Source organism: Spermophilus citellus (assembly GCF_964194105.1).
Source record: "Spermophilus citellus genome assembly, chromosome: 10".
Lineage (NCBI taxonomy): Eukaryota > Metazoa > Chordata > Mammalia > Rodentia > Sciuridae > Spermophilus > Spermophilus citellus.
In genome coordinates, this window is record NC_138197.1 from 119,924,847 (window position 1) to 119,948,073 (window position 23,227).

The window sequence follows — 23,227 nt, forward strand, 5'->3', positions numbered from 1 at the left end:
TAACTTTGCCTAATACACACATCTATATATGTGTATTTTTTAAAATCTTGCACTGTCAAATGGTAGAAACTTTTTTTTTTTTCATTTTTCACACCTAATTGTGCTATCATGGAAATCCTCTTAGTTGGGCCCTCATAACTTTGTTCAATTCAACTGTAATTGTTATTAAAGGTAATTGATATTCCTTTAGTTCACCAAGGCAAACTGGAAACTGGCAATATGGCATGTTTTAAAGGAAAAGGACACTGCACAGACATAACACCATAGGAGAAAAGAACACAAGATAGTTCATCACCGTTATTCCAAAGTATATTAGGAAGGCAGCATTTAAAAAAATAATCCTTTCTGGATCAAAGTATCTCCATTATAATGTGGGTAGTGAGGGACAGACAGAAGCTTCCTAAGTTCCCTTTTCTACTTATGACTTACTTGCTGAAACCCATTGCTTAGATACTCAAAAAACCAGTATTTACAAAATTACAAAAAATTTAGGGTACCAGAGATTATGTACTTAAGTTCCAAGGGTGGTACATGACATTCTGTTAAATGCAATACAGACCAAGTAAGAAGCCAACACTGACCCTCATAGGCAGAGATAGTGTCATGAACCTGACACATGCAAATGCCAGTTTTCTCTCCTGCATGAACAGGAAAGTCATGTAACCCAATTGATCTGATTTTACCTAGTTTTTAGTACTACTAGAGAATTATTGTTTGTTTTGGTACAAACTGATTTAAGATTATCAGATTCCTTTTTTTTTTTTTTTAAACCAAACACCCAATCTTTTTTTTTTTTTTTTTTTTTTTTTTGAGGTCCTAGGGATTAAACCCAGGGCCTTGCTCAGGCTAGGCTAGAGCTCACAACTTAGTTACATCCCCAGCCAAAATACACCCAATCTTAAAAATTTTAGAGTATAAATGTGATAACTAAAAAATGCTTTTGTCAATTATATAGTGGCTCAATATTTGGGCCAAATGGAAGATATTTCAAAAATATATCTATATGTAAGTATCAGATGCCTTAGCATCTGCTACTTCTACTCCTAAGCAATTCTACTTCTAAGAATGTATTTCAAGAAAAGTCATGAATGTACACAAGGTTCATTGAAGTGTTTATAACTGTAAAAAGTTGTCAGTAGTCAAAATGTCCAATGGACGATTAAATAAATTATGATTCAGTCATACAACAGAGTAACAAACCAATAAAAATGATGCAGAAGACTATGCATAACCTGGGAAACATGTTTACAATATATTGTTAAGTGAAAAAAGCAGGTTACAAAACAGTATGCACAATATGAGCCCATTTTTATAAAAATATACATATTTAGCAAAGTAAGAGGACAAATGATATTTATCAAAATATTAACATTGGTTATTTCAATACAGTAGGATGATTGTGGATTCTGCTTAACCACCCTCTCCCTTTTTTCCTTTTTGAATTTTCTATAATAAAGATTATTTTTCGAATGGGGGTAGGAGGCGAGGGAGTCACCGACTTCGGAGATGCTGCTCCCAAAGGTTCTTCCCAGCAAAGTGAACGTGTCTGCTCAGCCTGTATCTAGGAAACTGCTCTACCTCAGACACCTGGATGTCCCTCACATACAGTGTACACCCAAGCTTCCTTCTTGCAAGTTATCCAATAGCCACTTTTGAAATTACAATTTAAAGACCCCTCCTATTAGTTAATATCACCAAAAAGAATAATGAGAAAATACAAATCCTCACTTTAAAAAAGCAACAACTCAAGTACATACTGCTAAATTATACAAAGTTACATTATCTAAGTTTAGTTTATTGCAAAGATCAAGACAGCACACTGCTTCTACTTCATACCTTCACAGCACTCACTCCATTTTGTTCACTCACTCGTGCAAAAGGTCTGTATACACAATGATGTCCAATATTTCTTGGTTCCCATGATAAAACAGAAAACCTGATATTTCAATTAAAAAGGTAAAATGAAGACATTTATCAACAGACTGTAAAATACTCTTCTGGAAGAGGACACTGTTAACACCTGAAGATACACTTTGAAAAAAAATCAAATACCAAACAAAAGGGGCACAATTTCAGGAGTGCCAGGACCACATTAAACTGAAATGAATTCCAACATTCATAATAACATAAATCAAAAACAAACCTAGTGTTAAACAAAAGCTACAGTAACTAAAACTACATTAACAGGCACAATGAACAGTGTAAACACTGTTAATGGGCACCAAGTTTAATAGGGCAGACAATATTTGCTTCTGCATTCACACTTAATTATTCAATTACATTTAAAAAAAATTGGTGCTGCTTAACCTATGAATGCTTTTTACCAAAAAAAAAAAAAAAGAAAAAATTAATTTCAATAAATACAGCAAGTGCTAAAAATCTAGCTAGGTTATCATGCAAGATATTACATAGCTAAGACAAACTCAAATTTATAATAAAGGCAACTTGCATTCAAAATGAACTCTACCCTTATATTTTATTAAAAGGGCAAACATCATGAATTAACCCAGCTGCTTACTTGAATTACAAAAGTAACATGATTCAATATGAAAATAAGAAACTGTCTACAAATCTCTGACAGTAATAAATTGCAATATACAATGCATACAGGCGTCATACAGAGCAACAAACTCTTGTACAAAACAAAAATATTTTAATACCTTTAAAATCCAAATTTGTCTTTAAAATCATTCATGAAAAAGATTCTCATCAAGTCAGAATTAACACCTCAATTAGTCAAGCATCAGGAAGCTACATTACAGCTACTTAATATACAAAGAGACAGCTCTTCACCAGTCATTTCCTCTCATGTCTCTGTTCCCGAATCGTACACGCTCACTTCACTCCCCATTCCGTCATTTCTTCAGATCATGAAAACTGAATTTGTTGAACACCAGAAATCTAAGATTAGAAAATTTAAACAGTGAAATTTTTAAAAGTTTAAAAGTAACATACATTACAAGAATTCACTGAATGAAAACAATGGACAATGTAAAATAAATCCACTTGTCCCAGATCTCCAATCTCTACTCCCTCTTCCCAAAGAAACTTCTTTAATAGTTTTTTTTGTGTATCTTCTTTGAAATCTTCTATGTGAATATAAACACATGTACATTTTTTTTTTTAACCATTAAGGGACTACTATATGTTGTTTTATTTATTTTGGGAAAACAATTTTAATAACCTTTATCTTCTCATATCCTTAATAATAGTAACAATGTGTTGAATTACCTGTGATAAAAAAAAAAAAAAAAACAAAAAAACAAAGGATATAACTGAATTTTATACAGTTTAGGGCCAGGGTGTAGCTCAGTAGTAGAGTTCTTGTCTAGCTTGCCCAACGTCCTGGGTTTGGTCCCCACCACCACAAAAATAATAAAATAGTTTAAAATGCAAAGAAGTCACTGTACCTGTTGATAGGACGTTGTGTAAACCATAACATTTTGTTGTTGACCATCTGCAGTTATTAAGCCAGCTGGTAACTGGTTTGCTAAAACACACACACACACAAAGAAAATAAAAAAACATGTTAATGAGGGAAATTAGTTGTACCTCTTTTCTTAGTCTGACCTAAAGATGGTATCATTAATGTCTCATTGTCATTCTGTCACTTTTCTATGATGTAATCTTAGGTAAAATCATAGACCTCAAATTTTATGTTTTAAAAAAACTCCCTAAAAAGTACATTTTTTCCTATTGCATTTTTCTGTTTTCTTCACCTTCGTATCTTTAAAGTGTACACTAGCTAATACATAGAAATCACAGAAAGGCTGGGTTTCTGAATCAGGTTAGATCTGAGTCTTGCTGGGAGCAACAGACAACTAAGTAATATATATTTTACAGGTGAGAAATTTATAAAATACAAACATAGATATTAGATATTTCATGTGACAAATATACTCACCATACACCTTTTATTTCACAGTGAAATAAAATGAAATATGGCAATATTATTCTTGATTTTAAAAAAAGGAATCTTTGGGCTGGGATTGTAGATCAGTGGAAGAGCACTTGCCTAGCATGTGTGAGGCAGTGGGTTGGATTCTCAGAACCACAAACAAATAAATAAAATAAAGGTCCATCAACAATTAAAAGATACTTTAAAAATATTTTTTAAAAAAAGTAATCCTTGAGCTCAAATTCGTTTATTTATTTATTTATTTATTTTTTAAAAGAGAGAGAGAGAGAGAGAGAGAATTTTTAATATTTATTTTTTAGTTCTCGGCGGACACAACATCTTTGTTGGTATGTGGTGCTGAGGATCGAACCCGGGCCACACGCATGCCAGGCGAGCGCGCTTGAGCCCTCGTTTATTTATTTTTAATATTTATTTTTTAGTTGTAGTTGGACACAATCTTTATTTTATTTTTATGTAGTGCTGAGGATCAAATCCAGGGCCTCGAACATGCTAGGCGAGTATTCTATTGCTGAGCCACATTCCCAGCCCTCAAATTTATTTAAATCACCAGATTTTATATTTTGAAGTATAACGGTGAATATTCCTATCTCAAGTGAATCTTTATCAAAAAATTAGGGGCTATGGAAATCAGTTCTTTTTTTTAAGTTTGCAAAAAAAGATTTATTTAATGAATCTGTTTCTTGGAAGGAATTCAATCAGAAATTTAATCAACACAGATCATTTAAAATTCAACCTATCATTAGGCCCAAGGAGTAGCCTTGTAAGGTTATTAGGTGAGACCTGAACTTCCTCCAGCTGTATGTGGAGTCACTTTAGCTTAAATCAAACGTTAGAGCTGCTTTACCAGTTGCATACATATTAAAGACTAGAAGACAGGGGCCAGGGTTGTGGCTCAGTGGTAAAGCGCTTGCCTAGCATGCATGAGGCACTGGGTTCGATCTCTGGCACCACATAAAAATAAACAAACAAAGGCATTGTGCCCATCTACAATAAAAAATATATATATTTTTTTAAAAAGACTACAAGACAGAAGGCTTCTGAACATGTAGTGACTCTGTCACCAGGGAAATCCAAATAGACTCCCTAGATAAGTCTCAAGTCAATACTGGGTTCTCAGAACTGTTCACTCACTCAGTGGTGATGAGAATTTGTCTGTTCAATATAGCTACAGATCTGAGATTTCATGGTCTCTTATGATATCTGGGCACAAGCCTGGGTCAGAGCTCTATGACTTGTGTTATCTGAGATACTGCATTTCAAAGGGCAAGATGCAATCCTGAGAAATGGTAAGTGAGCTTTAGAGAATTTATATATTTGGAGGAGTCAGGTCCCTTTGAGGCTCTGAGGAGACTATGAGCTCTGCTGTCTGTGCCTAAGGCCAGGCATTCATACCTAGGGACAGGTTCTTAATAAACTGGTAATAGAGTAGTTATCAGTAAATCAGAACTTTCAATGAAAGGTTATAATGTCTTTCAGGTTAAAATTTTCTTCACTTACCATTCACTGGCTTTAAATAAAAGGGCATGAATTAATAAGAACCATTCAGGATAGTGCTATGTCAAAATACTCAGTGCTGATATCCTCCAAATACCAACCCAGACATTTAGCATGAATCACTAACAACTACATGACTTGTAACATAACACTGCTTACTAAATGCCTCCTCTGTAAGTTCTTCACTTAGTCCATCTGTAGCTGTGACTGCCCCACCAATTCCCTTCTCTCCTTTCATAGCCTAGGGAAAGGGAAAAAAAAAAAGCAGTTACTGGTATGCAAATAAAACTTGCCCAAATGAGAATGCTTACTTATTGCCTAAAATTAGGAGCTTCTAAATTTAAAAATGTTAAAGAGTATTTACTAACACTTCCAGTTTAACAGCATTATAAGTCAGCATTATTAGTAAATACCCAGAAAACCTAAAGTATATATGGTAAAAATAAATTATTCTGATTCCATTCCATTCCATTCCATTCCATTCCATTCCATTCCATGAAGGGATCATAGAACTTTACTTACAGATAAAGTCTGCAAAATATCTATAAATAGGGCTGGGTTGTGGCTCACTGGTAGAGTGCTTGCCTAGCATGTGTGAGGCATTGGGTTCGATCCCCAGCTCCACATAAACAAATTAAACAAAATATCTATAAATAATCAGCCTATAAATCTATAAACAATCTAGGTTATCTCTCAGACACAGAGTTCTCAGCCAACTGACAAGTATAGAGAAGCAGCAAATTTAAAATTCCTAAATAAAAGTTACCATTTGGACCAAATATCTCTGAAGTTCCATTTACTCTAAGGTTCTAATACTGAAGATTTGGAAAAATATTGTGAAGAGTTTATACATTCTCTTCCTACTTTAATCATTCCATGTAGATATTACTAATTTAATGGGATTCTAACATGAAAGATATTAGTGTATTTTGAAATCAAAGTTGGAAATAAATTAGCTAAAATGTCAACTCATTTATATAAACTTCATACTCAGAGGCAAAGATAGCCTGATAGGAAGTGTGGAAGAGGGCAATCAATAACAAAAGGAGATAGTTGTAACTTTCTCTTTTTATTATTTAATAAACCCCAAGCTTAGCAATGTTACCTCTCTTAAATGAACAGTAACAGCAAGAAGTAACATGGAGTCCTGACCATTATTCACTTAGTTCCCTCTCAATAATTCTATGATGAAGGCACTATTCTTAAGCCTCACTTTATAGGTGAGGAAACCAAGGTCTAAAGTATGTAAATAATCTGCCCAAGGTCACGGAGTTCACACGTAGGGCAGGTGGGACGCAGACTCCAGGTTGTCTGAATCTAGAATCCTTTTATACAAGTTATGCTTTAGTTCTAATAAACAAAGGAAAAAGTACTATAATTTATGTGATTAAATACTTCTAAGAAATGTTACATAATGTGCTAAAAATAATTTTTTAAACAAATAACGTATTTAAAATGTTAAGATGAACAGTGCATCTCATTTTCTTAAAAGCATAATGCTCAGGAGACATTTCATTTACCTCTCTGAATTTCTGAAGATATAATTTCAGAGGTTCTACATAACTGTCAAAGCCTAAGGTAGACATGGCAAAGAGAATATCCTCTCCATTGATTGTCTTCCGCTTCTCTTGATGGCATCTTTCACTTGCCTCTGATGTTATAAAGCTTATGAACTCACTCACACATTCCTGCACACATTCTTTGGCATCTTTTGCAATCTGAAGGAAAAAAAAAAAAAAACAGGTAAATTTGCAGGAAATATAACCATCACCTTCCTAATCCTGCAAAAATAAAAGACTATTCAGAAGAATGCATATTTTAGTTTATGACAGTTGAATATGTGGTAATAACACAAATGTATGTTCTCACAATTCCAACCCTCAGAATCAGAAAAAAAACCTCAAATACCAACTAGAGGAGGAACTCTGACAACTATTTAACGACAACAACAATAACAAAAATACAGATATAAGGGGCTAGGGATGTGGCTCTGTGGTAGAGCTGGCCCTTGCCTAGCATGTGTGAGGCCCCGGGTTTGATCTGGTACTGCAACAATAACAAAAAAAGAAACAGATATAATTTGGATACCAAAGAACAACCACTGGATATCCCTACTACTCTATACAAGATGAAAACTAGGAAAAGCAATCCCATTACATCTACACTAAGTATACTGTGGGCTACAGACTTAGGTACCACTTCTCTGCCTTAGCATTTCCATGAATAAGGACACAGAAAAAATAAAAACAAACAATAAATTCACTTAAGCCTAAGAAAGGAGTGAAATACAACATATGGTGACTTTTTCACTACTGAGGATACAAAATGTCAAGAATGTGTTTTGAGTTTATTAAAAAGCTTACCTAAAGAAACATATGCCTGCCATATCATCATAAAAACAATTCTTCCCTTAAGGGTTTGGGGCCTGAAGTAAAAATCTAATTAATCATGCAATGATTAATCATGCAGTTCCAAAGCATTTATAACCACAATGACCAACTCCTTGCTGAAAAGCACTTTTTTCCTTCATTCCTATTTTGCATACTGGAGAAACTGAACAAGAATCGTATAAATATAGCCAAGTACATAATTTTGTATTTTCTAGTAAGCCATGTTAAATAAAATAGGACCAAGTGAAATTAACTTTAGTATTTTATGTACCCAATATATCAAAATTATCATTTAAACATGGAATCAATTTTAAAATGGGACATTTTCATCCTAAGTCTTTAAAACCTGGTGTGTTTTAATCTCAGTTCAAACGAACCACATTTCAATTGCTCCACAGCCACTATGGCTAGTGGCTTTGGTACAGGACAATACATGCCTACCCTTTCTATAAGCAACAGTCAGTAATGGTACATCTCCCCCCAAAACATAAGGAAGACCTTTCTCAAACAGGAACTTCTAGGCTTAGTGATGTGTGTTAATATTTCTTTGTAAACTGTATTACCTTCATAAGTACTTCTATAAGCCATAATAAATAATACAAAGGGTTACTCTGCAATATAAAATACATAAATGTGAATTTTAATTCAGACCAAGTAATGAGTAGTGATATGTCTTTAAAAGTTGTTCTAAGACAAAACTGCTTTAAAAAAACAATCATATGAGTTGAAATGTTAACATTTACAATTGTGTAAGAGTTGTTTCCAAATACCAGAATTTTAAACCTTAGCACATTATTTCAGTCTGATCTAACCTAATTTTGCTGAAACATTATACAATTACAACTTCACAGGACCAAACCTGATACTTCTGATAATGCAATTATTTTAAAAAAGATTCTTAATTCTGGTTTATCTGCTTCCAATGAGTAGGTGCAGGGAAGCATTTGGGGACATGACAGAACTGAAAATTGAATATTGTTCAGTAACTAAGTATGTTGAAACAAGTATTTGATTTGCTGAAAAGCTGAGTAAATAGCTAACTATTGATTTACCTATGTATTCATGTAGTCTTACATTCCCCCCCCCCAAAAAAAAAAACCCAGTTAAATTTCAATGTTACCTTTCCTGTTTGAGGTATAGCATTTTTCATTATCCTAGCCACGTTTGCAATTGGAAGATATATATCTTGTTCTCTGAAACTTTCTTTTGAACCATTTGTATCTTCATGATCATTCATGCTGTCCTCAGTATCTAAAGAAATTTTAAAAAATTTTTAGGTTTAAAGCTTTTCATAATTTTACTTCAAGATAGAAAGGACTATCTGAAATGACCTAGAGTAAAAACCATTATAGTTCATAATTTTTTTTTTAGGGATTAGTACAGCAGTTCTTTTCAGAATTTTCACAGGGTCAGAACTGACCCTATTCATTAATTTCAAACCCACTGCCTAGAATTTTTAAAAAATATTTTTTAGATGTTGATGGACCTTTATTTTATTCATTTATTTATATGCAGTGTTCAGAACTGAACCCAGTGCCTCACACATGCCAGGCAAATGCTCTACCACTGAGCTACAACCCCAGCCCCTCACTGCCTAGAATTCTTTTATCCTCAATAATATCTACTAAAATCCTATCTACCAATTTTTCAAAAGGCTAGGATAACATCTCCATAGCACCTTCAAAAGTAACCTTTCTTTTCATAAAATACCACAAGTACTTCTGTATGCCTTCTCTATCACACATCTTCTAAATTCTTTTTATTTCTCATCCCCTCTGCTAAGATCATTAGTACTTGATTCCAGGGATCCACATTGTTGTCCTAGGACTTGGTATAGGTACCTTCTCAGAGCAGGTGCTAGGATTTATTGCCTAATTTAGCTGTAAAACTAGCTGTGACAATCTATGGCTCCTGGAATAATGCAAGATTAAGCGGGTATGTGTTCATTCAAAGCCAAGTTTACACAAACTTATATATATAAAATTTACTCTGTATAAAACTCATAAAAGTTGATATAAACTTGTTTATAAGTTTCTGTAAAACCCTACAGAGTGGAAAAACTAGACTTGAATATCACTGACCCAACTGGATCACTTAATGTAGTAAGTAGTTCTTTATAGCTTTAGATATAACTGAGGCTTTCATAGTACCAATAGCATCCTTTATGACTAAATACATAAATGTAAATTACATAAATAAAATAAATATAAAATCTCTCACTTTTGGACATACTAAATAAGCAAGGTACTGAAACTGATTCAATTTACATTTTAATGTGTTTAAAACAATATTATCAAAACTAATTTATCTGAATATCCGTTTTAGGATGAAATACTAATCCCCTACAAACTCCTTCTAAAAATATATCTTAATTTTTCATTTTACAAATCAAAATGCCACAAAAGTAAATTATTTCTAACAGTCCAACATAATACTGCCATTCTAATATTTGACATTGTTCAAAGTTAATACTGAATGAAAAAATTAAGTTTGTGTAAGTGCTAGAAACATAATAGCTAGCAGTTTAATTCCCTTTAAAGAACTATTTTATTTACTATAACAACTGAATAAGAATTTCTCATACTTAATACTTACATAGGAAGTCAGTAATAAGTTTTAAAAGAAACAAGTTTTTAAAGAAAAGCAATACTTTTATAGAATTCTTATCTAGGACTTATCACACTTTTGAAGATTATTTCTAATAAATACCTTTTTAGATCTTCAGTGAACTATGACATGAGATTGCTAATTTTCCTGGAACGACAAAAGTAACCTAACACATCATATATTATAATAAAAAGTCCACTTTCTAAGCCGTTCCCACGTGTGCATCTGGCTCTAGCTTTGGATTTCTTACCATCGTGAGGCTGTATCACATAATGACTTCCTCCAATGTAGTCTGCAGAAATTCCTAGTTGGGTAGCATCTGTTGTAGAACTGTCACCATCCATCTAGGAGGAAAAAAGAAAGCCTTTTAGCACTCTTCAGTAAGAGTTGTACTAAAAAAAAACCCAATAGATTCAGTGCTCATAAACTCTCATTCAGAGAATGGGTCAACTACATAACCTTAAGCTTACTAAAAGAAAGCATTTATATTTCTTGTTTTGAAATATTTTTTAGTTGTAGATGGATACAATACCTTTATTTTATTTATTCATTTTTATGTGGTGCTGAGGAGAATCCAGTGCCTCACATATGCTAGGCAAGTGCTCTACCACTGAGCTATAACCTCAGCCCCACATTTGTATTTCTTGATTGGAAACTTTCCAATGATTTGTCAGCGATTTAAGATTGCCATATCCATGTTCTATAAATTATAAACATAAAACCAACAGGGAAACACAACATGGAAATGAATCTAAAGCATTTGCCCCTTTTTTTCAATAGCATAATGCTCCAATATACTATAGGCAAACCTTGACTTACAATATAACTTATCACTGGAATGCCAATCAAAGCCCAATAGACTATAAAGTCCAGCTTTATAGTCTATTGGAAGTCACCTATACCCACTGCTTTGAGTTCTCCTGCTAAAGTCTATGCATTCTTTGTTGTTGTTGTTGTTGTTTTTTAAATAACTTTATTTATTTTTATGTGGTGCTGAGGATCGAACCTGAAGCCTTGCCTGTGTGAGGCGAGCACTCTACCTCTGAGCCATAACCCCAGCCCCCTGTGCATTCTTTTGCTCCTCCTACAAACTCCCTTTGCTGTCTTACAGAATTTCCAAGTTGATAATGTCTCAGGTTATGCTGCTGCTTGGGTAAGAAGCATTCGGATTCCCCGAGCAGTGCTGTATCCACACTACCCACCAATACACCTACATTTTCAATGAGCCCATCACCTCTGATTCTAATCAAAGGTTAATTTTCTCTTCCTCCAGACCCTTAAGTTTTTTTATTCTTTATCACCCCCTAGTAATACCCTGGGGTGTTTTACCACTGAGCTACATCCCCAGCCCTTTTTATTTTGAGACAGAGTTTGGCTAAGTTGTCCAGCCTGGCACTGAAATTGAGATTCTCCTGCCTAAGCCACCTGAGTCACTTGGATTACACAACTTTTCGATAAAGAGAGAGAGAGAGAGGGAGGGAGGGGGAGGGAGGAAAGGAAAGGAAAGGTCAGGGATACCAAACATCTGCATGTAAAGATAGGAAATCACAACTATAGACAAAAACAAGAGTTAAAAGGATGATTTTAAAAGTCTGTTTAATTAATTTTGCTTAGAGCTCAAAGAATACTGGTAACATAGGAAAATTTGGAAAAAAGTGCCTATAAGCTCCATTCCATTTTACCACCAGCAGATTCTGGAAGGTTTTCTGCTTTGCAAATACTATTACTCAGAACAATTAAGGCACTGGCTATTTGTGAATGGAAAAATTAAAAATACATTATCTAAAAAGTATTGTAAAAATTAAACATAATTTATACATGCTTTCAGGCCAAAGAGAGAGATACTTGATGTTAAATGTTTATTAAGGCCTGAGACCCAGTGCAAACTTAATGTTATTAACTGTAATATTTTTGTCCCTTGTATAAAACTTATTTTCTCCATCTCTCTTGGATTTTTATTTAATGCTAAAGTACTAAGCTAGGTTCCAAAGGCTCAATAACATGGCATTTTTTCTCACGCATCTGTTAATTTTGATGTGTAACTGAACTGTAGCTATAGATATATTTCTAAAATTTACATAGTTTTTTAATGTAGTAGAAAATAGAATTTATAGACCGTTAGTAATCTGTGAAAATACAGAATACCTGTTTATTCACTGATTTTTGGTGGCTCTTAGGATTGCCACAAGGTCTGAACTTTCTGACCCTTCTGTTGTCCTCCACAAATAGCATCCTTGCAAGTTCTAGGTATTTCTATATAAAACAGAAACATCAATACTGCTCTCTCAATCTTAAAATGATATAAATGTATATGAAGTATTAACCCAATACAAGACACTATTTTGATCCTAAAATGTTAACAAGACCCAGGAAGAGCAGGTTTCTGAAGATGGTCCTTTAGAATGGCTGTGAGTTCACTACTTTTTACAATGACCTAAGGAAGGTCAAGGTGCAAGTGATAGGCCCCAAGTGGTTGTTTCAGAACCTTCAACTGCAAACAAATCTTTTTTGGGAGGTACAAGGAACCAATAACAAGTTCTTTGATAAATGAATGTACACAGGATACTAGACTCTTGGCCGATAAGCAAGATAATGTTCAAATAACCAGGTGGTTCTGACAGATGAATTAATTTATAAATATAACACAAAACCATTAAAGGCAAAAAGTTTTAATCATATTATCTTGTCATGCATTAGAACTAGCAGCAAGATTATCATCTGGATTAACAGCATTAGCCTTTCAGACCTCAGTCTTCTAAAAATGAAGATCAAGTTATTTCCTAGAGTTGTCAGAATAAAGACTAGAATACTGCTAAGGACAGTGACCCAGTTGTATTGTACTCCACAGACACTGGACCTAGCCTCCCTCCTTTGAAGGGCTGCACATTTCTGCTTAATTATATGTTTTTGGTTCTGCAAGTTTTAGCATTTCTGTCAAGTTGCACCTTCTGTTCTTCTTTACCGTTTTGTCTCTACCGTTAAAATCCCAGCCGTGACTTTAATCCCAATGATCCCCATCCTGCTGGAATCCTTCTTTCTAATTTATCTGATTCTGCAATCCAAGGGCTTATGTTCACTTCTTTGAAGACCTATGGCACTGAGCCCCTTCATTCAGCCAATCAAAATCTGATAAACATGCTAGCCACTCCACTATAAGAAAGGAATGGTGGAAAAGACTTGTTAGGGTTTTTTCTAGGTCTAAAACCTCCTATAAAAATTTATAAAACAGAATGTAGGTCACAAGTCAGTCAACACATATTTTCCTGAGTGAACACTGAGTGTTTGTCGGTCTGTGCTATGTATGATAATGAAGCAGTCAACAACACAGACAAGGTCTCTGTCCTCATCCTGCAGAGAAAACAAAAGTTACATAACCTGGGGGCAGGAGGAGGGGCAGAGAGCACAGTCTATTGGTACTTCCAGGACACAGGCTCTAGAACTCACATCACCTACTTTGAATGCCCTGCTACTCAACTGGCCATGAGACCTTGAGCACATTGAATGAGAACAGGACTTAACCTCACAGGGCTCCTATACAAGTTAGGAGATAATTAGTACAGTATTATGGAATACTCGCTTTACTCCATTAAAGGTCCCCATGAGTCTAAGGGATCAGAAGTTTGGAAGAGGAAATGGCATTTAAATTGACTGAAAGATGAATACAAATCACTCAGGCAAAAAAGAAGTGGGAAAACAATATTCCAGACAGAGCAAACAGACAAATACAGTATTAGGGGATTGGAACTAGTTAAATGGGATGAGATCAAGCAGATCCTTGTAGACAAGAGCAAATAGGAAAAAAAAAATTTAGGAAGAGTGCAAATTAGATTTTTTAAAAAATTTTCTTTATTTTTTGGTACCAGGAATTGAACACAGGGGTGGCTCAACTATTGAGCCATTTATTTTTTTACTTTGAGACACAGTCTCATTAAGTTGCTTAGGGCCTAAGTTGCTGAGGTTGGCTTTGAATTTGCCATCCTCTTGCCTCAGCCTCCTAAACCACTGGGATTATAGATATGAGCCCAAAGCACCCCGCTAGATTTTTTTCTTTTTAAATATATTTTTTTTAGTTGTCAATGGAAAAACCTTTATTTTATTTATTTATATGTGGTGCTGAGAATCAAACCTAGTGCCTCACATAATGCTAGGTAGGCACTCTACCACTGAGCTACAACCCAGCCCTGGATTTCTTTTTTAAAAGATCATTTTAGGCGCTGGGGCTATAGCTCAGTGGTAGAGTGCTTGCCTTGCATGCGTGAAGCCCTGGGTTCTATCCCCAGCACCACATAAAAATGAATAAATTTTTAAAAAATGAAGATATTTAAAAAAAGATCATTTTAGCCAATAGAGAAAACCCATCCAATACAAAAATGACCTGGAGGGGAGCAAGAACAGGGGCAGGAGACTGATAGGGATGATACTGCTGCTGCTAAGACATGAATTCAGGTAAGAGGGTGATTATCTCAGCATCTGCTCCAAGGACAGAGCCCTGGAGATCACAGGAAGCAGTGTCACTAGCAAGAACCAGCAGAACTTGGTGACTGGCTGAGTAAGAACTCAAGGAAGGACCAAGGATATTGCTGGGATTCTCCTGGCTACAGAGAAAGGGAAAGGAGAGGGATGGGAAGACTGGGCCACGCAGGGCCTAGCTGATGCTGGTGGCTCTCAATGTACTGACGTGTCCCACTGTGACACTCATAGGCTTGGTATAACAAGAGAAGCTAGTGTTGGATTTCATCCAGGGGACAAAGGGAGAAGAGCCGGTAGGACAGTGACAAGAGCAGTGGTAAAATGATGAATCACTAAATCGGAGGGTACTGGTAAATATGGACAAAGAGTAGTTAAGTCTCATTATGATAATTTTAATGACATGAATTATTTAGCGGAACTGGTATTATTCTCCAAAATATTATGGGCGGGCAAGGAAGATCTGCTTTTCAACTATTACCACTCTATGAGGAACAGTTCGACCCTTCCCTCTTCCAGACTAAATCAGCTGACTAATACATTTTTATTCTATTTTTTTGTGTAAGCAGTATTTATACTATGCTAAAAATTTGTTGCATAAATACATTAAATAGTGTCCTCTTTCTGTGTTTACATTTATTTAACACTTTCTATATATCTCACACAATGTTCATGATACCATACAGCAGGTAAGAAAATTGAAGTGTATAAGGCTAATAATTTGTCCAAGGTGACACAGGAAGTGGGATTGAAATCTAGAGCCTCAAATGGCAAGCACTTCACAGACTGCATTCCTGGTAGCTTTCCCTGTAGTCCTTAAGCCTAATCTTTAACATTCCTCTTCTAAATTCTAGGTGTATCGATTCTATATTGAAAGCATTTAAAATGCCTTCTCAAGCAAGGGCAATATTTGTGAAATGGTCAAGAACGCCCTGTGGCCTGGGTGTGCAGTGTGGCTCCCCTTTACTAACATGCCCATGAACAGGTGCTTGCCTTCCTTTTTGTGTTCCAGTTTCCCCATTTTAGAAATGGGGTTGCTCTGAGAAGTTACTGTTTAAAAAGGACCTAGCCACATGCATTAAACACATAGCAAGAACAACAAATATAACCTGGTGTGATTTTTATCTCTTCAAATACAATTCTTTCTAGGCACAAAGAGTTCTCTGTCTCTCTTATACATATGATTTATCTTTCTAACTGTTCTGTGGATCACATTCTGTTTTAGGATAAGAAATAATACAAGAATTCCTCATCTCTAATGTGTCTTCAGTTCTTCCTGCTAGCTTCTTTGCATTTCCTTAAACTTGTCATCTCCCTCATTACATAAAGAAAACCTTAATTATACGCCACTATTTGTGAAGCTACCAGGGTCACCCTGCCATGCAGTCCTTACATACCTCTCCATTCCCACTTAAACTCCCTGCCATCTGCTTTTCGACCTACATCACACGACACCACTCTCCAAGCTGCCAGTGCCCTTGCCTTCATCCTACTTGACATCTCTGTGGTGTCTGCCACTGCTGACTTCTAAGGCAATAACCGCGCCTAGTTTATTCTTTCTTCCCATCCTCTAATTGGTAGTTTCCATCCAAGGTTATTGTTTTCCCTCTTTCCTTTACTTTCTTAATGAACTCATTAAGTATCACCTCTACGCTCATAAATCTCAAACCTATAACCACTATTTTGCCTGTCACATAAACAACCCACAGTGTAGAATGTGTTGATATTCCATCACCGCAAACTAAGATAACGGGAAATGAAACTCGCCTCCCCCACCCACTACAGGGGGCGGGCAAGGAAGATCTGCTTTTCAACTATTGCCACTTATGAAGAACAGTAGGACCCTTCCCTCTTCCAGACTAAATATACCAGAGTCTTCCCAAGTGGGTCCACCTCCTTCAAGACTAACTCATTGTTACATCTTTTACTATATCGCGCGGATATGCCCTTCCTTTTCTATTTCCACTGGATTACTACCGACACACCTTAACTGTTGTGTTATGACTAATATACTTACTATAACATTGGTTCCATAGTTCTTGAACCTGTTCTTTAAGGTTCCTAAAGGTTTTCTGCATCAGGTCCAAACCTCCTTTTCTCAGCTTTATAAGAGCAGATCCCCCACTTAACTAAACTTCTTTCCCACTCTATCTTAAGGACTAATAAAAATTTTAGTACTAGAATGTTCCAGAGTGAGGCAACCATGACTCAAAGACATTGTGATATGCCCGAGGTCACAGATACTGTAGCAGAACCAGAACTAAATATCCAGATGGCCAAGTGGTGTCTTCAGTACATGATTCTGTGAAATTCCCACTCAAACTGTGTACCCCTGTGCCCCATCCCTTAAGCAAGGGCTCATTCCTACCTCCAGGCTTTTGCTTTTGGTCATAATCCTCCACCTATCCAAATTCAACCCATCCTGCAGGCTCAGTGCAGGCCCCCAGGCTCCTTCCATGACATTCCCAACTATCTGCCCATCATACCTCTCTTCCATCTGCGCTGCATTGAGAGTTAGCATGTTCCATTCAGCACAACACTGACAGAGGTCAGTATTCAGTTTGACTAAAGTGCTATCAGCTCAACAGATAGCTCCTAAACAAAGCTGGGACAGACTGCTACCAGTAGCCTTAGTAGCACTTAGGAATCCACGGGAACCACTCAACATTTAAGTAACCAAAAATAAGGACACAATGGCAATGAGCAGAGGGGCTATTTGTCTAGACTTGAAAGGCACTCACTGTGTATCAGGAATCTCCAATGGATAATTTTGTTTTAGCTAATTACTCTTCATACCAAATTAACAACCAAAATGGTAAGACCTACTTACTGTCATGAAATACTGTCAGAACCGTGTTGTCAGTGGTGCTCAAGAACACCTATCTAAAAAGGTATCCAATCTCTGTCCAATTTCAACCTAAAAAAAAAAAATCTATTAAATGTATAGTATACAGGTTTTCTTTTCTAGTAAAATTAAAGAGGATGCATACAGTTTTGTCTACTACTCTTAGTCAATGGAGATTGAAAAGCAGACACCCAATGAATGCTTATTGAATTAGAAGATTTATTTTGGAGAACTTACAAAAAAGTTAATTCCATGGGGAAATTGCTTTTCTAATGTAACCCTGAATTTAGTCACGCTCATCTTAAATATTCATCACAGTTCACCAAATAGGGTCCAAATTATATATTGTGTAAGAAACTGAAAATTATACATCTAAATTACTTGAAATATTAACAGGCAGGACATAAATACTCCACTTATCAACATAATTTTTTGATGACAGTTTTCTTAAAGTTTCAGAGTGAGATTTGGGTGTTTAAAAGCTCAAAAAGGGGACATTTATTTCAGAATATGCTTTTTAATTAAGTACCTTAGATTATACTGGGAAAAACATACACACTGTCCAGAGAACATATACCCCCTGCCCCACCCCACCCCCCAAAAAACTATACACACAAAATCAAGCCTCTTTTTATCATTTTGAAGCACCAACATTTTGGACTAAAATTTCATCTGAATGGCACTTCAGTCTCACCTCACGGAACAAATTAGTATCAATTACAGTGTTACAACCTTCATTTCTCATTTGCTCTTTTCCTTTTTTCAATGAAACAATTAAAGGGGGGGCTTGATAGAACAAAAACATCTTTCTAGTGTTAATTTTAGAGGGAAAAGAAATACTGATTTGCATTCAAGCATGAAATCTAGTAAAGAGCAGAAAAAATTGTAGCCACAGAGCTTAATTTTTAAAATGCCACTAAAGGGTCCAGGCAGTGTCAGCAAAGACTGCCTGACATATGCTATAATCTTAAAAAGTAATTTCCAATGTCTTTTCATAGAGTGCCCTCTTTCTAGATCCAAAGCTGCCCAGTAAAATTTCTTCCTTGTAGTTCCCCCCCCCCGCAAAAAAAAAAAAAAAGTTAGGATGACTTTAAAAAATAATGCTCACAACACCTAAAATATTATACATACACACACTCACACACACATATTTATATATATTTGGCTTAGAATGGGGAGGGCAGGTGAGAGCCCCCCTAGTCACTCAAATACTTGATTGAGTATATATTTAGGTTCAGTACATTGAAGAAAAACACTACTGCTTCATATGGAATATATTTTCTTAAAGGCAGGTTATGATGTATGTGAAAACTCAAGGGAATACATACATCTGTTTAATGTTTGAAGAAATGCAAATTTGTATCCAAGAAAAGCAGTAGTCCCTTCCTCCAACCTCCATTCTTTGGCATCAACAACCACAGAGTTTTGCATCGATATAATCTTTAAATTAAGCTACCAGAGCAGTGCAGAGAAGGAATAATTGCCTTTTAAGGAATTCTGGTTAAACTTTCAATACTTTACCAATAAAACCTCTACTTACTAATGCCACTGCTATTATTGATCAGTTTATCTCATCACTCTACGATGCTGATTAGTTTCCATTCTAAGCGAGCTGAAGCCACCCCAGCGATTTGTGCCACGAATCGTGGAACTAGGGAGTCCATGCGGATTAGTGGGATGCCATTTTTTTAAAGGTCGCCGGCTACCTAACCTTGTCTTGTTATAGTACTTTGGGCGCGATTATGATTTGGGGGTGCTCGTAATTCTTTGTTCTCGGAGACTACTGTTCCTTATGGCTCTGCACATCCTCCCGCCTCCCACCACCGATGATTAAAACCTCAGTCCAATCCGAAAGGCTTCCTTCCCACCTTCGGGGCAAGTCCAGGGACCGCAAGCCGCCAGATGGCTGCATTCTTTACGTGCAAACCAGACTGCGGGGAAACCAGAGCCACTCCTTCCGCCCGGGGACCTCGCTGCTCCCCACGCAGGTGCCCGGGGTGGCCCCGGCCCGCCGCCGGCGGAGGTCGACCTGTCAGACCCGCGTGTGCCGGGCGGGCGCCCCCGGGGCGCATCTCCTGCCGCCCCGCGGCAGCGGCCCCGCGCCCAACGCCCGCCCGCCGCGCGGGTACACAAAGCGGCGGGCCCCGCCGTGCCCCCGGGCGGGCGGCGGCCGCGGGACCCGAGAGACGACCGCGGCCAGGCAGGGTCGCCGGAGCCCGCGCCGTGCCCCCGCCCGCGGCCGCCTCCCGGCACAAAATGGAGCCGGCCGGGGGCGCCGCCGCGAGGGGCCGGCCGTGCCCGGCAGCCTCCCCCGGCCCGGCTCGCGGCAGCGAGCAGGAGGTCGCCTGGCCCGCGTCCCGCCGCTCCAGCGCCCGGCGCACAAAGAGCCGCGCCGCGGCCCGCGCCGCTCCCGGCCCGGCCGGCCGGCAGCGGGAGCGCCTCGCCGGCCCGGCCCGGCCGCGGCCCCGACTCGGCCCGGCGGGCTGCAGGGAGGCGAGTGCCCCCGGCCGCGGCGGCGTTGGCGGCGGGGACGGCGCCTGGAGGAGACGGACATTTCATTCGAGCTAAAGTGGAGTCGGTTTAGGAGCGATCATTGGCCGAAGCGAGACACAAACCTCCAATGCAGCCCTGGTTGGCTCCCGTCTCCAATCGGCTGTTTGGTTGGACAGAAAATGGCTGCGAAGGAACCAGTCCCAGCGCGGAGCTCCGCTTCCAGGACTCGGCCTCCCCTCCCTCCGCCGCGAGCCGCTTCCCTCCACTCGACACCCTCCCTCCGCGCGGCTCGCGCGCCGCGGCCCCGCCCAAACCCCGCCCATGCCCCGCCCCCGGGCCCGCCCCGCGCGCCTGCCGCTGCAGCTGCTGCTGCATCCACAGCTACCGGTGCGGGAAGCTGCGGCGCCGCGGGCCCTGCGGCAGCTGCGTGGGCTTCCTGGGTCTCCACCCTCGCTCACGGTCTAGGTGTGCACCGGCCTTCTCTCCGTGTTTGCACCGGCCGGTGCGGAGCGTGACTTCTCAGGCCTTCCTCTCTTTGTAATCCCCTCCCTCCCTACGAGGAAGCGACTACCCCGCCTGAGTTCAGCCTGCCAGCGCTTGGATTTCTAAGAAGGGGAGCCAAGGTCCTGCCTTGGAAGGCTCTGCTAGGGCGACTTGGAGCTCGAAGTGCGTTTGAACGGCCGCCACCTCCCGGGATGCTTTCGACGCTTCGTGCTTTTCCTTGTGTCCCTGTTAGCGTTGCCAGGTACACAGCACTGCCTCAGCCGTTCGCCGAGCACTGCTGTTAGTTTTTCATATTTCATCCAAAGACACGATCTCCTTCCTCCTCAGGTTTAACGGGTTGCTTGGCTTAGCCTGCCTCCACCCTGTACTCTTGAATTCAAGATGTTGCATTTCCTATCCACTTCTTCCCCCGTAGATTGCATAGTAGTTGCAACCTGACTTGGCTTTTCTCAATCAGAAGACGTTGTGGCTGCAAGAGTCCACAGCCGTTCTTGCATCTTTGCAGCCAGATTCCTTTCTTAGCCTCACTGCTGTCTGAATCAAACTTGAATTTCTCTGTGCCTGTGACCCCCCCAGATAAGCAAGCGCTTTACCACTGAGCTATACCCTTAACTCTGTAAAGAAGTTTTAATAACGTGGGGAGATGTTTAGAATAAACAAACTACGGGAAGATACATGAGCTCAATTTTGTAAATCTATATGAACAGAGAAACCAATATGTCAAATATCAGTGGTTTTCTATTTTATGATAGGTGCTCAAGCATGTTCACTGATTACAGTTAGGAAATCACTCATAGGGTCTTTTTTTTTTACTGAATAACTACTATGTGTCAGTCAGGACTTGGGGAGATGGTGTGGAACAAAACCATGTCCCTGCTCTTAATGGAACTTTCTTTAAATTTTCTTTTTCTTTTTTTCTTTCTTTTTCTTTTTTTTTTTTTTTTTTTTTTTGGTACTGAGGATTGAATCTGGGGATGCTTCACCACTGAGATACATCCCCAGTGTTTTTTAATTTTAATTTTAAAAAATTTTATTTATTTATTTTTTTGTACCAGGGGTTGAAACCAGGGCTGCTTAACCACTGAGCCACATCCCAGCCCTCTTTATTTTGAGACAGGTTCTCACTAAAGTTGCGGAGGCTGGTTTGAACTTGCAATCCTCCTGTCTCAGCTTCATTAGTCAATAGGATTACAGGCATGCCACTATGCCTGGCCAGAATTTATTTCTTGAAGAGGTCTCATGGTGGTTTCTTCTGTGGTGGTTATCTTACTCCGATTTCACAGAATACCCAAGACTGGGTAATTTATAATGAACGGAAATTTATTGCCTCATGGTTCTGGTAGCTGGGACATCCAAAATCAAGGGACATCTGGTTCAGGCCTTCTTTCTGCATCATCCCTTAGTGGAAGGGCAGAGGGAGGGTGAGAGAGTGCCAGCACACCCAAGAGAGGCCAGTCTTCACTTTTATAACAGATCCACTCTCCAGATAACCACAGTAAGCCCTTTATAAAGTCAGAGCCCCACGACCTAGTCACATCTTTTTTTTTTAATTTTAATATTTATTTTTTAGTATTTGGCAGACACAACATCTTTGTTTGTATGTGGTGCTGAGGATCGAACCTGGGCCGCACGCATGCCAGGCAAGCGCGGTACCACTTGAGCCACATCCCCAGCCCCCTAGTCACATCTTAAAGTCCCACCATTTTTACATTGTTGCATTTGGGTTTAAATTTCAGCACCTGAACTTTGGGAGACCCATTCATCCCCTATCAGTGGTAGCAGTGGAGTTGGAAAGATAGAGAGTGGCGGATAGACTGACAAATACATTTTAGGGATACAGCATTTTGGTACCAAAAGGGAATATTGAAAAAGATCAGGTTTATTCTTAGGAAATTGGCCTGGATAACTTTGGTGGAACTGGGCTCTGGACTAGAATGTTTGGTTTATAACCAAGGTGTCACCAACTACCAACAGAGTGACCTGGGGGCTAATTTCTGGGCCTTCATTTCTTTACCTGTGAATCAATGACCTTCTGGACCCATTGCAAGTAACAACCTAACTCGGGGTGGTTGGAAAGCAAGAGTTATTGCAAAGAGCTGAGAAGAGTGCCTGGCCCACTGCGCAGCAGCTAATAATGTTAGCCATTATTATTGTTATTGTTGTTATTGTTACAATTACTGAGATGAGGATGACCGGAAACAGAAACCCAACTAAGAAGAGCTATGAGGACCTGGAAAGTGCAACAGTTGTTAATATTTTTTTAGTTCAGTGGAATGATGCCGTCTACTAATGGCTCTCAAGTTGAACCAGTTATGGAAGTAATTTATACACCATGTGATAATTAACACTGCGGATTAGGGGTGCCCAAGGGAAGGAACAGAAGGGCAATAAATTTTAATAAGGACTCTCGGGAATGGCCCTGTGAGGGGCGGGGTGCTGAGGGGAAGGGACTGCAGAGGGAGGTGAAGGGGAGGAAATTGAGACCACAGACATGCCTCCCACCTCTGG

At 38.6% G+C, this 23,227-nt stretch overlaps 1 protein-coding gene across 6 annotated transcripts; it reads right to left on the reverse strand.

Annotated features, from left to right (window-relative positions):
- Nucleotides 1-1,229: 1,229 nt before the first annotated feature.
- NFYB (nuclear transcription factor Y subunit beta) lies at nt 1,230-20,545 on the reverse strand. 6 transcript variants are annotated; one of them, XM_081312048.1, is made up of 8 exons: nt 20,338-20,471; nt 17,708-17,794; nt 10,661-10,754; nt 8,924-9,054; nt 6,934-7,131; nt 5,573-5,654; nt 3,411-3,490; nt 1,230-2,901 (listed from the first exon to the last, which is right to left on the reverse strand). In XM_081312048.1, the coding sequence occupies exons 2-8, from the start codon at nt 17,711-17,713 to the stop codon at nt 2,869-2,871; spliced, it is 624 nt and encodes a 207-aa protein (XP_081168174.1). In that variant the 5' UTR covers nt 17,714-17,794; nt 20,338-20,471; the 3' UTR covers nt 1,230-2,868. The 6 variants fall into 6 exon arrangements, with proteins under 6 accessions (XP_081168174.1, XP_081168175.1, XP_081168173.1 ...); XM_081312049.1 differs by lacking the exon at nt 20,338-20,471 and adding an exon at nt 19,560-20,237; XM_081312047.1 differs by lacking the exon at nt 20,338-20,471 and adding an exon at nt 19,591-20,236.
- Nucleotides 20,546-23,227: the final 2,682 nt, after the last annotated feature.